This window comes from Rhyacophila brunnea, unplaced genomic scaffold, assembly GCF_057557595.1.
Source record: "Rhyacophila brunnea isolate RB1 unplaced genomic scaffold, BYU_Rbru_1.0 scaffold_15, whole genome shotgun sequence".
NCBI lineage: Eukaryota > Metazoa > Arthropoda > Insecta > Trichoptera > Rhyacophilidae > Rhyacophila > Rhyacophila brunnea.
The window spans coordinates 6,432,188-6,450,087 of record NW_028232806.1 but is presented as its reverse complement, the minus strand read 5'-3'; the positions used below and the strand labels follow the sequence as shown (position 1 = coordinate 6,450,087).

At 32.7% G+C, this 17,900-nt stretch overlaps 2 protein-coding genes across 2 annotated transcripts in view; one reads left to right on the top strand and one right to left on the bottom strand.

Annotated features, from left to right (window-relative positions):
- Positions 1 to 12,827, bottom strand: part of didum (dilute class unconventional myosin) — a 52,737-nt gene extending 39,910 nt beyond the window's left edge. The window contains exons 1-4 of the mRNA XM_085943031.1: positions 12,462 to 12,827; positions 8,509 to 8,750; positions 1,348 to 1,430; positions 966 to 1,088 (exon numbers count right to left, since the gene is read on the bottom strand). Coding sequence (XP_085799157.1) covers positions 966 to 1,088; positions 1,348 to 1,430; positions 8,509 to 8,750; positions 12,462 to 12,488 — 475 coding nt within the window. The 5' untranslated portion in view covers positions 12,489 to 12,827. The remainder of the gene's footprint in view (positions 1 to 965; positions 1,089 to 1,347; positions 1,431 to 8,508; positions 8,751 to 12,461) is intronic.
- Positions 12,828 to 13,191: 364 nt separating this feature from the next.
- On the top strand, positions 13,192 to 16,778 carry ND-19 (NADH dehydrogenase [ubiquinone] 1 alpha subcomplex subunit 8). Its single transcript, XM_085943024.1, has 3 exons — positions 13,192 to 13,394; positions 14,759 to 14,934; positions 16,452 to 16,778. The coding sequence occupies exons 1-3, from the start codon at positions 13,266 to 13,268 to the stop codon at positions 16,675 to 16,677; spliced, it is 531 nt and encodes a 176-aa protein (XP_085799150.1). The 5' UTR covers positions 13,192 to 13,265; the 3' UTR covers positions 16,678 to 16,778.
- Positions 16,779 to 17,900: the final 1,122 nt, after the last annotated feature.

Genomic DNA, 17,900 nt, shown 5'->3' with positions numbered 1-17,900 from the left:
TTTTTTTTAAATGTACGAGAAACACACAACAACCCGACCAATCTGATTGAAACTTCGCAGCATACTGAATCGGTAGTGCCGCTGCATGAAAACAAACCGCTTACAGTACTAGTCGCGCCACCTGTCGGCTTTTCTAAGGACTTATTGACCCACCCTTGTATATTATTTCATTAAAAAAATACATTACAATGTTAAATGGAACTACCGAAAGAGTACACTTCGACATATTAATTCAATTATTTTACATACTCATAAAAGCGTAGGAATCATACAAAATATTAAATTTAAAACAGACCTAGGTATATGAATTTGCTAGCATACAAATAAACAAATGTATAGAAACTGTTTACAAGGCTTTAAATTGTTTTACTCGTATTACTTTCATCGGATGTAGAACAACAAATAGTCTCATAGAGTATTGTTTTGATTATACAGCACAAATTTTTACAATTTGAAATACATTGAGTTTCAAAGAAACGTTTGTGAAGCACATCTAAAAAACATTAATTAGTGCATTTGTGTGTAGGGTCAAAATTTACAAATAATTGAATGCTGTATTTCGAAAACGTTACAAGTCACAATTTTGTTTTAGTCAAAATAGTGAAAACAATCTCTTACCTAAGTATATAAAAATAAATAGTTTTTTTGTAAAATATATTATTTTATAGTAAAAGTCTTCAAAAAACTACAAAAAAAGTTGCCTTACATTTGTGTATTTAGGTAATATGAAGATTTTTGCAACTTACGTCACTCTTTTTTAAAGTGTGACATGTAACATTTTCGAAATACACCATTCAATTGTATAATTTGTTTGAGAGCAGATGTATCCAGGTGTACGTAGAAAAATTATAAAAACCGATGGACCGATCGTTCTTATTACCTTGATTTAAATTATAAAGATGGTAGCCATAATTGATGGAACTTCAAAACACACAAAACATGATGAAACGTGTTTCAGTTATTACCTATGATACTCTGATCTCTCCGTTCCCTCTCCAATTTGGTGTAAGCCTCTTCAGCAACGGCAAAAATGTGAGGGTCCAGGTCTCCCATGGCCTGGCCTCGATAGGCAAGGATGGTGTCTTCACCTGAACAAAAACAATATTGTAAAGTTACCCATTGATACATACCAATTAATTACCACTTTCTGTTATTCCAGTCCAACCTATTGGGTCATTGCTCTGAATCACATACAAACATAAATTGAAAAAACTACATGTGAATTATACTAGACGCGGGATTAAAATCCACAACCCACGGCTTCAGAGGTGAAACACTTTTAATTATATTGATAGCATATTATTATTTTTAAGTACAGTGTTTATTGATTTTTAGTTTTATATTTACCATATATAGGCAGTTCATCGTAAGGGTTAATAGCCACCAAAACAATGCCACAGTACGTGTAGATGGCATTTAAATCACAGAATCTGAAAAACAAAATGAAAATTAAATTATGTAGGTACTCGGAAACGCAACGGAACAAAAGCTTTATTTTGGAAACTGTGGGTTTGGATGGATATAAGGATGTTTAAAATACATATGGTAATTGTAAAAATACAGTCGAACTTGGTTATTACGAGGAAGATGGGACCGACTGAATTTGCTCGTTATAAGCGTTACTCGTTATATCAGAGAATAGGTATTTTTAAATGAGCGGTCACATAACACAAAAAGTCGCAATTTAAACAAAAATACACAATTAGAATTTTTCCCCGAACCAAGCATGGCATTCATAAACTACAAAAGAAGTTGTTTATTGTAATGAACGCTGGTAGGCACCTACGGACTTCACAAACTTTGGATTTTTCAACCATATGCGTGGATACTTTTTTATTATTGTCGGCGAAACACCAATTAGGTAGGTACTTAGACACTTAACTAGTGTCATAAACGTAATCCGACCCTGGCGGCATTCTGTCCGATCGGATTTTATTGCTTAGGGTCAAAATGTTTTTAAACGATTGACACATTTTAGCTCGGTTTATCCGATAAGTTGCTCGTTATAGCAGTGAATAAATGTATGGAGAAAATCATAAACCAAAATGTCAACGAATGTTTCCTCATTACATCCGAGATCTCGCTATCTCCGAGATCGTAATAACTGAGTTTGACTGTAGTTGTTTTTTCAACCAATATGTGTGTTTGGATCGAGGGCATGGTTTTTTACTCTGCATCAAAGAGTCCTCAAAGATCCTTTTATTGTGGTGGTCAATTGAAAATCTTCCCTTCACAATTCAATGTGAGAGGGTTTTACTTTAGGTATTCTAGGCCGTTAATCGAAATTTTTCTATTCAGAATCGTATATTATGTTTTTTTTCATGTATTAATTTATATACAATATAATTATTATTTATCCTATTATTCAAGTGATAGTACTTCTGATAAAACTTCTTCTTACTAGCGCTACAACCCAATGTGGGTCTTGGCCCCATCTAGCATCTGCCTCCATCCAGGTCCGTCCAAAGTGACTTCCCTCCAGTTTAGGATGACCAAGGTCTTTAAACCCAACTTAACACTATCCCCCAAACTTGCACGAGATGGACCATGTCTTCATTTGCCTTACGGCTACCCGAATATCAGTTTTTTTGTCATGTGTGACTCACCCATTTTATATACATGGCTCAGTCATCTAAGGCAGCCCGATTTGATAAACTGTACAAAGCGTATAGTTCGTAATTGTATGTTCCACCCCAACTGTGCGTCATTAATTGGTTTGAAAATACAATGCAGCATGGTCCGCTAAAATGAGCCCAACACTTTTTGTATGGTTTTAGTCATGCACCAGGTCTTCGACTCATCGACTTCACAAGGTAGACCTAGAGGCCGCTGGATAGATGAAATGAAAAAGTTCAGCGGAAGTACGTGGCAACGCAACGCACAAGACCGAGAGAAGTGGAATCAGCTTGGAGAGGCTTTCATCCAGCAGTGGATAGATTCAGGCTGATGATGATGATGACAAGATGAATTTAAGGGTTGGTAAAATGCTTTGGAAAGTAGCCCCTTCATTAGACCAAAACAATATTTGTTACTTTACACAATTCTTCTTTTAATTTCGTTTTCTAGGCCACTTTCCGTGTCAATAGATGACCACAGGTATACAATATTCTTGACCCTATTAAAAGGGCCATTGTGCGCCCTGAAAATACCACAAACCCTCTTGATACAACCATAATTAATACATTTGGTTTGCTCTACATTAAAAATATTGTGCTATTATAATATTGTATTATATTGCCTAGGCCAAAATTTGGGCATATTTGTTGATCCAGTTGGGAATCAGAACTTGAATACCAGTGGCAAAGACTCCATACTAGGCGATTATTTAAAGCCTACCTTCTTAAGAAAAATAATTTTTATTTTCATATTGATGTATTTATATAATCACAAATAATAATATATTCAATATGCCCAAAGACATATATCGTATAATTGTCATAATTTTACGATCTTTTCCCATATTTCAATAAGCACCATATATGGCATCTCTAGAAAGTTTAAAAAAATAAAACACACCGCGTTTCGCTTCACATACTTTGTATAGGATTATTTTGGCGTGAATCGTCGGGTTTTGCAATATGAAGTTTTTTTCTCATAATTTCAAAATGTCTGGCGTCCCGCATAAAAATCTACAAGTGGTTTCGTTAGCGCTTAGATCGCTAGAGCACATTTATTCAAAATAATTAATAAGAAAATAATTTCTATGGGATTCAATCACGTAAATGTGTATTGATTGTTGTTAAAAATATAAAATAATTTATCTCGTAATTTTTATTTATCTGTTAGTTCACTCATTAGACAATTTAGATATCTGATATGGTATATACACAACAACTGATATTTTCAAAGATGATAGGTAATATATTTTGAGTGTATGTTACGTTTATAAATGTTTAGGAAAATACATAAGTAATTCAAACTAATTACTTATTTTTATAAACTAATTATAACAAACCAATTAAGCTTTTAAAATTTCTTCGTTTTAGCGTACCTATTCACCTATCAGTAGTAATATTGGGTTATCTTCTTATTTCCCGTAAATATAATATATTTATTACAGATATTATCTGACAAGCATGGTTACTCCCACAGCCTACCTCTTTCAAAAAGTCACCCTTCGCCACTATTGAATACTCTATTTGCTAGATCAAAGTGTCCGTATGAATGCGATCTGGCAGTGAACAGGATTTGGAATTTGTTTGGGTCAATTATTATAGAGCTAATCCCATACAAATTCCTAACCAACCTCTCACAATCATTGTTGTGCGTCCAGGCATGTTATAAACATATTCAGTTACCTTCAGATCATCAAAGCGTCAACATCACAGTGATCATAAAACAATTACGAATGACAATTATATGGTCCGCCGCGCCTATCAATTTAACTTGGTAAATTCATACCATCTAACCGTCACAAGTACAGTGTAACCGTGAGAATGATCATACTAGTTGTTTGAGTGCGTGAACACAGAACCAGCCCAGCGCGCCCGCTATATCAAATAAAGGTTAGTGCCCAGATTGAATCCCTGGTAACTGCCCTCCCCCCGAATCTAAATCATCCCCTTCCTACACTCCACTAAAAAGAGCCGTAAGAATTATTAATTAAGTTTGAAATGACACGACAAATTATGCCATTCTTGCTACATGGCACGGCTCAAAATGATCGGAGTGCACTGGAGCGCCGTTTCGGTTCGTGAAATCGGTAAAATTATCGCTCCGTCTCTTAGAAAAAATATTTTGACCATCTGAGCTAGATGTGCCATGTAATAGAAAATCTAACACACTTTTAATAATAAAAATATATATATAAAATGATCAGGAGTGATATTAAAATTATTATTAGTAAACTTTTGGTTTATTGTGAAGAAGAAAAGGAGTTGCATCTAAAAAGAGAGCCGATACATTATTTAAACACGCGATGCCGCCATGACAGATACGTCACTGAGAAATCTTCCATATGCGACTACAGCGGCTTCCGGTTATCGACGAGATCTTGTTGTCGGACAGTATGTAAATATCTTCAGAAAATTCTCGAGCGCTCCGGTTCGTAAACTTTCCATTTCGAGCGCTGCTACATGCTTATAAAAAAAATCAACATACATTGGATTATCATGGATATAAAGTTGTATAAGAATTATTATTATACAACTCTGGCAATGAAAAGCAAAGACTACTTTAGATTAAATAACATTTCATTTTACAGTGAGTATTAAATTACTTCATGAGTAATGTTTATTCAAGTGTCTAAACACTTTGAGTACCTGTTGCAATCGGAAATGCCTGATAAAATTATTTGTTATGTATGTCTAATCATTCCGGATAAACTTAATAAGAATAATCATTGAGAATGCATTGCGCCATGTCAAAATTCAAAATAAACCCATAATAATAATTGTTCTACACATTTGACGATCTACACTAACGATTGGTAGACATGTTTTGTAAAGGGCCAAAGAGTACAGGTTCTGCGTGTTTAGAAGGTGTACTTAATACATATTAAAAATCAGAGAGGTAAATACATTGACAAACTGCCCTTCACTGTTTACTGGTTAAAAACATTGTGTACCTATATATTATTTTGTGATAATTTTTCGATAACAGTTCGGTACTGTGATGGCAAATGGTTATAACTGCTGTTTACAAAATTTTACAGGAGACCAAAACAAAGTTTTGAAATTAGTTTGACAAGAGTTAGTTAATAAGATATTTTGAAGTATTTTATATCAAAATAAGCGGGATGAGTATCCCATATACACAAACCTGAAATCATATCTTTTAAAAAATTGAAGTTTTATTTATCTTGCATTGCAGATATATCTTTTTGCCATATTAACTTTTTTCACATTTTGTCAGATGCAGATATCTTTCAACATTACAATGTGACCAATAAAGTTGCAGCTCTAATATTTTGTCACATCAAAGAATGTACATTTTGGAACATATTATGGAAGAAAACTAAACAGTGAAAAAACAGCAGTTATAACCATCACAGTAACGGGTTTTTGTATAAAGTTGTTCAATCTATGCTAATAAATAAAATGTAAGTGTACATCTGTGATTTCTAAATACAGTAAAACCTTGAATTGCGTGCATAATTCGTTTTGGATACTTGTTTGCAATCCGAAGCATTTGTATGTCAAATTTTCATTACCCTACAAAATTTTGCTCATATCGCAAGACTAAGACATAAGTTAAAAAATTTTGCTTCGCGCTTGTAATCCAAGATTTTACTGTATTTGGTTTTTGATGAGCGTTTTGACTATTTCTGTCATGATATCTATATGTTCCGCTATAATTTAAAAACTACTGGACCAATATTGATGACACTTGCACAGCTTGCAACAATTCATCACGGGTATGTAAAGTGCAGATAGCAACGGTGGAGCGGTGCAGTGAGTTGGCACGTGTCTAGATCCAACTGTTGGCTATCTTAAATATTTAAGAAAAATAATAATGGATGGATAAAATACATTTAAATCGAATCAGTCTATTCATTCTTTATATTGTATGTAGGTATGTCCACTTTTCTTTTCGTTAATGGGTTAGGTAAAAACTGAAATAATTTTAAATGTTTTTGGGAACCACTGTGTTAGACAAACATACTTGTAAGTATATTTTAAAATCAGATAAGACAATGTTTGTTAAATTTAATAATTGTATATGAAAATTATAATAAGATACTTTGGTCTGAATGTGTTAAATGCTCAAATATGTGTGAAATTTTTTACATTTTTTTATGATAAACAAGTCAAAATGAATTATGCATTTTTAAGACATTTCATAATAGTAATAATGAGAAATTACAACTTGTTTTTTGATTACCTTGAAATTTTTGTGATTAAAATGAAGTAGTGCGTAATAAATATGTCTGAAAAATGATACAGATTACTATTTGCACTTATTGCAAATTCAATTCGTTTATTAGGTATTATCGAGAAAAAAAGTTTGACAATAACTTTATCCAATTGGTTTTAGTCATAGTTATAATATATTATAAACTATGCAGTGTTGCCATAGCGCTCCCTTACCACTTAATAATATGTTACGCTGGGCATGTAAACGGTGGTTGATCCCTGACAAAACAGATGAATGGCTTCGGAAGGCTGGACACTCGGTGTTGGATTTCACTCGATTTCGAATGCCTTAAGCCCGTATATCATCCAACTTTTTCACACACAATAAAATCTATCGTCAAAAGTATTATGAAAATATAATTCCCGCCAATAAAAAGTGTGTAGTTCGGTAATTAATGGAATAATAACAGAGTCATAAACAATTTAGAAATATAAGTCATTTAATTGTAAAACGTACTGAATGCAAATTACATATATATGGCTTCTTTGAACAAATAATATTACTATCGTAAATAAAACAATTACTATAGAATTTATGTTAATTATAATTATAACAAATATTTTATATTCTATGTAAGTATTATTGTAGTCAAGATTGATTGACCAAAGCAGGGCCAATTTGATTTTTGTTTAAAATTGGCGCCTTTATAGCATGATGCGCTGAATAACGGCAAAAGCAGATAAAAGCGATTTCAAATTTTTATATCCGATCGGAACGGAAGTCAGTTGTCCATCGCTCTTGCTAGCTAGTGTTGCCAACCGTACTATAATTATAGTATTTTATATATACTATAATTTTCGTCGAGTACTATGTACGGCAGCGATTTCCAAACTGGGAGGCGCGGGCCAGTGCAGAGGGAGGTGCGAAAAATTGAACAATGCAACCACTGGTTTTCAATTTGCAAGTGCATAGTTCATAAAACGACATACTACAGAATCCATTTGTCGATGTACAAGCTGGTGAATTTGGATTTTGACTACTTACAATTGAAAAGGAAAAATTGATAGAATTATCATGCGATACTTCATTGAAAGATACATTTAATAGCACTCTCCTCAATAACACCTACATTAAATATTCGATAATCTTTGTGCTAATGAACATTCACAAGCATCGCATTAAATACAAATTATTTTTAAAATTAATACAATAGGTATTATCGTATAATATAATACATAGTAAACCATGGCCACCACAAGGGGGAGGCTGACAGGGCTCTAGCCTGGGGGCCCGGGGTGATGAGTTGACCAGATAACTGAGATAAACACAAATAGCAATTTTTCAATAATAGTAAAAAAAATCGCCTGCGCCGCTATTTTACTTCAGGCATATTAACATTTAAAATATGTCATTGTGCAATGCAATTTTTGATTGATGCACAAAAGGGGTAAAAAAAGTAAACATTGCATTTACTTAAATAGTTCTTCTTCAGTATGTGCCATTATAATACGTGTTTTTACACGATCGGACTTTCTATCTGCTATGAACTGATCTGTGTATGAACAAGTATTAGGCGATGTTATGTCCAAATGCCTCCATTGGTTGACTATAGTAGGGCGTTAAGATACTCGAAATGGATCACGAAAAGAACATTGGAATAACGTACCAGTTTACGGCAGTAGTCTGAATTCAAATATATTTTTTTTATCTTACCTGACTTTAAGATTATGTAGCACAGCTGGTTCGTGAAGGTACGATAGCGATGTGAGATCATTCTCCCCAATGAGTATGGGAGGGTTTCTAAGAGGGGGCAGGTCTGTGTCTGTCTTCACGACCAGGGTACGAGAGTCGCCTGACTCGTCTACCCTGATGACGAGGACGCCGGATTTGAAGTTTTCGGTGACCTCTGCGCCTTCCCATACTGTTTCGGGGTTTGGAATCCATATTCGCGCTCCCTGAAAGAGAAAGTAATAATTAATTAGTTGTATGAATGTTGTATATCCAGTTTGGTATGTTTTGGAACAGTCGAATTTGAAGTTTGATTCGAGTCTATTGAAATTGGGAGGCAAAATTAATATATTATTATTAAGTATTTGAATGAGACAATATTTTTACATAAGTAGAATATGATGCAGACAGGCGTTTTGTGTACTATAACTCAATTTTGGAAAAAAATTCGACATACAGTATCTGTGCTCGAACTCATTTATATATATGAATTTAATATTGTTCGCTGTCAATCAGTGAATGTACCCAATTTTAATCAAGCCACGAAACACAGCTCAACATTATTACTGTGATGTCCCTCATGTGGCTAGGACATGACTTCCAGCTTTCATCTGAGTGTACAATACTCCATGTATTCTGATACTGTCGCTGATCTTTCTTTCATTACTTGCATGTAATGCTAAAAGAGAGATCTACACACTTCAGACTTGACATTTAAAAAAAATGAGGGGATAAAAAAGTATCTATATATTATGAAGCTGTCAGTTTCAAAGTCGGTTATCCCCATCATCTACAATTTTGAGATAATTGCAAAAAACAAACACATTTAAGACTGTAGCTGTCAGTATATTATTGATCAAATATCTATTTTTAATGTATCAGATTATTCGACCGCAATAATAAATTCCCAGGGACTCATATACCGGTAAACAACTGTTTACCTGTGTTTACAAATTGATTGGCGATATTAAATACGGTATCCCAATGCAAAATTAGTCTAATATCCATTCCCATAGTATCATATTATATTATGACTGTAATAATAAATAAAATTCACAGCTACTCGTATTTAAACCGCTAACTCGTTCAATATAATTATGTACTGGAATATAATGTTTAGGTATTATTTTTGACTGTATAAATTACGAATACTGATTTATCAAAATGTCACTCGAATCTAAGTACCTGGCTCGTAACTATCTCAGTACGTAATATGTACTGTCATTGTATTTATACTATCGTACCGACTGTTACGCTGCAAATAAAACTCGCTCCTGCATACATCTTCGACTTCTTCATCATCATTCTCAACACCATAACCCACACATCGAACACTACAAGACTAAAATAAAAATAAAATACTTTCTTTTTGCAAATATATTGGTAAATAATTATAAAAAGTAAGTCGAAAAACATAAAAAATTGCAACTGATGAATATAATCGATGTTAATCACCAATGGTTAATATTATTTTACTGACAAACTGAGTTGCATTTGATATTTGATGAATATTCATTTGATGGGAAAAGTATTTAGAGAACCAGAATCAAAATAAAAAAAATAAAAAATGGAGGTAAGCAACTCTGAAACCAATAGTCTCATATGGTACTGTTTTAGAATCTTATTAAGAAATTATATTTTTGCATCAGCCGATAATGAAATATATTTTTATTCATTGAGGAAAACACTCCTTCTGCCTCCGAAGGACTAGGCTTCAGAGAAATATAGCATTTAGTGATTTAGAGCCGGTGTTCAGTGAAATTTTAGAAACCAGTGGCTGAATCCTACCACCATTGTTACAGAAATAAAATGCATGGTTTGTTTTTTTAATATATGTTTGATCCGGCGCAAAGCCATAATGCATATCTCTCGCAAAAAAAGTAATCCCTATTAAGTAAGAATATATTATAACAGAACATAATTTAATAAATGTTACAGTTTTCGCAACTGGTATGGTATTTAATCACTTATCAACTTAAATAATAATGTACAAATAATAACAGGCCCATTAAATGGCTCATTCTATGAATCATTTTAAAATATTGATAATCATAAAACATAGCAGGGGAAAAATTCAAGGTATTGTCTGTTTTAAAAGATAAAAAAACTCTTATCTGCAAATTAGATTATTATTTTGCTGCAAGCAAAATATATTTTACACATGTGTATTCACATTCTTTAGTTTAAAAATTTATTACTTACAATATTAAAATTTGTGACGAATATAAAAAAAAATCACACCAATGAGTAGAGGAATCGCAGTTGTAATGGAAAAACAATATATCGTCACTGTTCTGGCAGAAGACACTAATTCGAAAAAATGACATATTGAGTTAGTTATACCAAAATGTTCCTTATTTCAAACTTTACCGTGTGGAAACCTTAAATAAACAGTTTTTATTTTAAAGTCATCCTTTTTACAATTACTCAATAAACTCACATGATAGACCATTTCAAACATTTTAACAACTTCAAAGTCAAATTACTCAAAACTAGTATTCTCCAGTTAGTGTGTTCTGCCAGAACATAGACGATATTATAACCAATAGAAAAAATCTTTTTGAAAAAAGTAAGACACCCCCGCAGGATCGAACCTGCATCTCTCGGGTATCGCGCCCACGCACTTAGACCACTATGCCAAAGGAGTCATACTTAATTGCGACAAATTTGACACATTCTTAAATCTTGTGAATTATTCGTTGAATAAAAAAAAATAGTTGATTAAAAATTATTAGCAAGTTCAAGTAAGTTACAACAAAAAATCTTGGGAGTGAACCGTGACGTCGGTTAATAATTAAAAGTAATACCTACTTTGATTTAAAATATAAAAGCCGATCGCCAATAGTAAATAGTAGCTCAATTTGGAAAACGCTTCAGAGAGTATTAAAAGCCATTAGTTAAAATTTGTCGCAATTAAGTATGACTCCTTTAGCATAGTGGTCTATGTGCATGGGCGCGATACCTAAGGGGTGCAGGTTCGATTCCTGCAGGGTGTGTTACTTTTTCAAAAAAATTTAATTAATGAAGTTAATGAGAAATATATTGTTTTATTATTGTTTGATTTTTGAATATGAATTAGTCAAAAAGTTTAATATTTTGTATGAAACTTGACTTACAACTGAAGTCTTGCATACTTACCTGCATTATTATTTATTTACCCTTTTATAAAATTGGATAGGCAACGGTTAAAATATAACATGATATTTATGTGATTTATAAATAATAATATATCTAATAAGCAATGGAACTGCTGTTTATGTGGTAGTTTGTAATTTTAAGAAGGTTTTTGCATTATTGATGTTCACAGTTGCTGTTTTCGGTTAAAACACATAATTCATCAGAATATTGTTTTTTACAATGGGTTTGTAGCCTGACAGCTGTCAACATCAATGATTAAAAATGTGTACAATCAACAACAACTTAAGATAGATATTTTCATGGTTGTATTTTTTAATGTTTGCAAATTGGTAGATACTTTATTATGTAGAGATCAGAATGTCTAGTCACTATTATAATTGTCTCTACCTACTGAAATAATAAATGAAATATCTTAAAATTTAAATAATGTATAACAGAGATAAAATGGAATGAATAAGCTACAAAGAGACAAACATTTATAATAATAAGGATATTGTAATAAAATTGTCAGTTAGATTGTTAAAGTAAGGCTTATAGGTAATTGTTCAGAATTATAAGTCATTCACATGCCTCTAGTATTTATGCATGACAACAAAAACAAACGAAAGCAAAGTCATGGTCGATTTTTAGGGAAAAAAATCAAATTTAGAATGTTTAGACTGTAAGTCATAAAAAATATGTGGTCGAGTACATATTAAATTAAAGATATAATTTGAATTTGTGTTAAAGGTGAACAGTGACGTCACAAAACATATATGTAAATTCATGAACGAAAACGTTGCAAAAATATTGAATGTTACCTTTGTATATAGTTCCTTTGTAGTCATTTTTCAATGAATTAACACGCAATTATGACACGGAATTATTTATTGGGTCCATCATTCACAAATAAATTACAATATAAAGAAATTGATTTTGTTTCGTTTATCAAATATCGTGGGTAGTCAATCACAACTGGCAAATGTTGCACTATTGATGACAGCTGTCAAACAAAAAATAAATGCAGATTGCACATCACTTAAACTTAAGAAAATACGGATAGCACGGTTATTGAAATGAAGTCCACTTCATAATTTGTGAATAAAATCGAATTCGAATTTATTGTTTTGATTTTGCGGACGAAAAACTAAATTCTGGCCATGTCTTGGCCGAAAAATTAATGCGACAGAAAATTTGTATTGCCAGTTGAAACATTTAAAAAAACATGTGTTAAAAAAGAATTCGGTGACAAATATCTAAAAATCCGTTAGGCGGTTTTAAAAAATAAATTAATTAAATAACAAATCTATTAAATGTGAAGACTTATTTTGAGAAAATTATTTTCACTCGATTAAAACTCTAGCTGCTGAGTCGATAATGATTTTTTAATTGCCTCCTTTAAAATACACGTTAATAACATCGATCGGCCGCCTGGTTATTACGCGCCGTGTGCGTCTTCCGCGTCCAAAGTAAAAAATCAAAAATACTTTTTGTATGGCAATATTCTGAATATTCTGTTTTTGCCATCAGGCAGCACCTTGTCGACAAGTCACACCGAAGAAAAGAAAATATTAAATTTTCATCTTGACGTCTAGGCTTTGGCCTGGATTAGAAAATAATTTGAAATGGTGGTGACCAAAGATTTTTACCTCCCTCCTGATGAAGAATTAACCGTTCCCGAAGTAAATTTATCTGCTTCGACTTTGCGCGCTGCGTCTGTGTATCTGGGTAAATACTGTGAGGAGAAAAACAATGTCAGTATCGTGAAGACAATTTTTATATTTCGGTTATTTGTCCTGCTCGAATGTAGTATCTATTCCACATTCAGCTTGATCTATCTTATAGCTGTTAAATGTTTAATGCGATATGCTGCTTTTACATTAAACTGATTTTTAATTCAAACTAATATGATTGCATAATACCCCTCCCCTGATTCTTGTATACAACTATTATTTTGCATTTATTATTTTGGATAATATAATATAGTGCATTAATTGCGTTTATATACTTCCGATAATAACAAAATACTCTAAACTAAAGAACTTATTAATAAAACGAGTAGTGTTTTACTAAAGATTATAATAGGATACTTAACCTAAAATTATATTTACATAGTTATCTTGGTTCATGGACATCGAAATTTTTCGCCTAATTTCCTTCTTGCAGCTACTGGAGGCATTGAGGCTCGAGTCTGAAATCGCTCACTCGTTCCAAATGGTTCATTCTACATGTGACGACAAGTTTGTTAGTTCAATTAGAAATCGTTAACGTCGTCTTGGATTCATTAATGCTAGGGCCTAATTCAGCGCATGCTTTGTAATCTGTCTAAGGAGATATATGTAGGTATTGCCTAGATCACCTTGCTCACGGACGGGCACTGCATATGAACCTCCGCAGTGTAGGTATGCTTACATACTGTAGTTTAAGTGCTAGAAGATATCAATATTTGGCCACGTATTTTTTTCGACTTATACGTGGTGTGAATGAGAACTCTGCCATTCTTGGTAGTATTGACTTGTGTGTCCCTGATAACTATCTGAGAAATCGGGAGCATCGGTTGTTTGTTCTCCCGAGGAGCAGAATTAACCTGCCATTGGTGATGCCAATTGGGAGGGCAATAACTCTGTTCAACCAAATTGCTTCGGATGTTGATATATTCCATCTACGTGAATATGAGTATAGGTGGACGTTATTTTATAAATTCTTAAAATAGGGTCTGCTTAACTCATCCGGTGTACTTCCTTGTACCTATATAATTTTTTGTATTTACACATTAATACTGTAGAATAACTTAATACTGATCTATCTCTTTTGTTATGTACCTAATATTGTTTTAATAATATTTCGTTGTTTCTAAATGTCATGTTGTGAACGTCTTAAACTTATAATTTGTAATGTCCACAATATGTAAAATAAATGAATTGAATTGAATTGAACATACTTTTTTGACACCATTGATGGATTATACACACTGAAAAACCCCACAGATTCAGAGGCGAGTGCTTTGTCACTACCACGGTGGGTGTATAGTTATAATAGAGATGATATTTTAGGTGTAAAGTGATGTGCATACCTATTATTTATAATAATCTACTATACAATGTATTATTCTTTTTAGGAGTTCATGTTATGCCGCCAAGAGTTAAACGACCCTCGTAAATGTATCGAAGAGGGCAAGATAGTGACTGCTTGTTCTCTGGAATTCTTCCGATTAATGAAGAAGAACTGCCTCCAGGAATTTAATCAGCATGCGAATTGCTTGGACAAGAGCTCAGGCGATTATGCATTCTCTGCGTGAGTATACATGCTTAGTAAGAATAATTGGCTTAGCTATCCTGAATTATTATAATTCAATAAATCGGGTAATCGTGTCCATTAGATGCAAAATGATCCTTTAAACATTTGCGATGCAATTGTACCAATTTAGAAAACATGATATATTAAATATGGTGTACTAAATCCAAACTAAAAATATTTTTTATCGTTACTTTTGTGGTGGGTCATTGATTTTTTCAAGTGCAAGTGTAGAGTTTTTTTTATTAATATTTTTAAAATTCAGCTTTAAAATTTTCAATCGATTGAACAAAAACATTTCGCGAAGAGACATGTCATGCTTCTATGGTAAGTGTGCCCTGAGAATGTGTGATCACGCAATAATCCTGTGCTTGTGTAGTTTCTATGAAAAAAAAGTGTACAACAATTAATATATTATTACTTACTGCTTTTATTTCTTCAGTATTTCGACGTAAACTGTCCATATTTTCATTTGACATGTCTTGGAAAACCTCGGAACATTTGATAACTAATCGAAAACTCAAAAAAAATATTTTTTTACTATATTATATCAGTAGCGAAGGACGGGAAGTATGCTGTTAAGATGTGCCATAAAAAGTGCACATTAAACTTTGTTAGTCATACTTATTTGTTTTTATTGAACAAAGACTACAATTTACAGATGGTATTGGTTAGTTTTTAAATATCAATTAAGCCCTGCCTAACCAAACCATAATAGTTTTTGTATATTTTGGGCAATACGATAAAATTGTACCCACTTTTTCATTCATACTTATTTTTTTTCATTGAATTAAGAATACATATTACACATATTGCTGGTTCAATTTTTTAAATTCATTAACCCTGCCTAAACCAAACTATAATAGATACAAAATATTATGCTATCTATAAAATATTCAAAATTATGTATGATTTAATTGCATAATTTTAGATATTTTATAGATACATGATTATTTTTTTACTATAATCTATTATGGCTTGGTTTTCGCAGGGTTTCATTGAATTTTCAAAACTAACCAACACCATCTGTAATTTGTACCCTTATTTCAATGAAAACAAATACGTATGACTGACAAAGTTTAGTGTGCACCATTTATGGCGGATCTTAACGGCCTACCTCCACCCTTCGCCACTGCTATAATATTTATATGGGAATATATCGATCTTTCCCAAGATTCATATTTTGTCGTATTCAACAGATGTTTACTGTGTGAGACCCTGAATTTTTTTCGTGTTTTAGATACTGAAAGTCTGGAATGTCTAGACTTTTATGCATTGGTAAGACAGCATGTCTCCCAGCAAGCAGAATGTATTATGTAGCAGTTTATAACTACAACCATTCAGGAAAGGGATTTTGGTTTAATTTATTTTTGTCACAGACCTTGAAGTTGTGGATAATGAGGATCCCAGGATGTCGACTTGAACTTATTGTTTATATCACACAATGCTTGTAGTAGTGATGTGGCTTCATTGAAGGCGGTTAGACTAACTTTTAATGTCTCCTTTGCTCTACCCAGATGTCGCAAGACTCAGGTGGTGTATGACGATTGCGTGCTGTCAAAGATGAACATACCACGCCCGGAGTTTGGTTACTTCTGCCGCGCTCGCATCCACGACAGCAAACGCCCGGCGCCGCCTGCTCCCAAGAAGGCTGTCTACCCGGATGCCGTCCCGGCACTGCCCGAAGACTATCCTCAGCCGCCTGCCAAGTACGGCAGCAGGTTTGGATGGCTCACGGAATAGAAACATTCGCCGACTTTGCAGTGAATGAAATCGTTAAACAAATGTCGATGTATATTAGTGTGTGGTGTTATTTATAAAATAAATATTGAACAATTATTATACTTACAGTCTTATTTATTTCTTCGTTTCATTGCATCTTTATGGTTTATTATTGCCATGCCCGAAACTCATAATTTTCACTGGATGTGTTTACTGTTGGCTATGCAATGTCTATAAGGCTATGTTCTTGCACTAAAGTAGCATTGTTATTTCGGGGCACTGGTAATCGTTTGTAATGTGAGCTTCCTAATATATTGCGCTAATTATTTATACGATTTTTAGTATAGACAAATTTAACGCAGCTGTAGACTAGGAATAAAATTTAACGTCAGTGTAAACGCAATGCTGCAAATGAACCATTTATTAAAAAATTGTCAAGAGATAAAAAAACGTTGGTACTATTTTGCTTTTGTGTAATTCTAACATGGTTCGTCCACGGTATGGTTGATAAATGGTGCATACCGAAATTTTAATACACCAACCAACAATGTGTCTTGTCATATTAACAGAATGTGGTTTTTTTTTAATTTGGCTCTTTCGATATTAACCAGCGATGTATAATACCTATAATATACCAATAGCTTAATTTGATCGGGCGTTATTGCATTGTCATACAGATGTGTTTTGTGGGATTCCAAGAAAGTTGCCAATTTATAGAGATTTTTAAATCATAAAATCAGTACTTGTAGCAGATATTATGTTTTATGATATTGTACTGATTTTTATTCTATGTTACTATTTGGCATGCTCAAAAAATAACAAAATGTAGGTATAATAATACATTCGGTTTACATAACTTACATAATATGATACAATGATATTTATTTAGCGGTTTCAAAATCAATTAAATACTATTAGTGAAATGAATTTGTATTTAACAATACTGGAAATTTGAACATCACATTTTAATTTGATTTGAATCCATCAAATCTTTCAGCTTTATTTGTTGATGATGCATTTGTTTATGGGTTGTAGTTATGGTAATTACTTGGTTTTAAATGATTCTATAATCCAAGGAGAAGTGCTGTACTAAAAACTTCTTTCTATAGAATAATAGAAGGGAATAAATACATAGTAAAAACAATAATTTATGCAAGGAAATTTGTAGTGGGACAATTTTGTTATATTTTGAATGAAGGGATATTATTTAAATATGTAAATAAAACTATTATAAATAAATTATA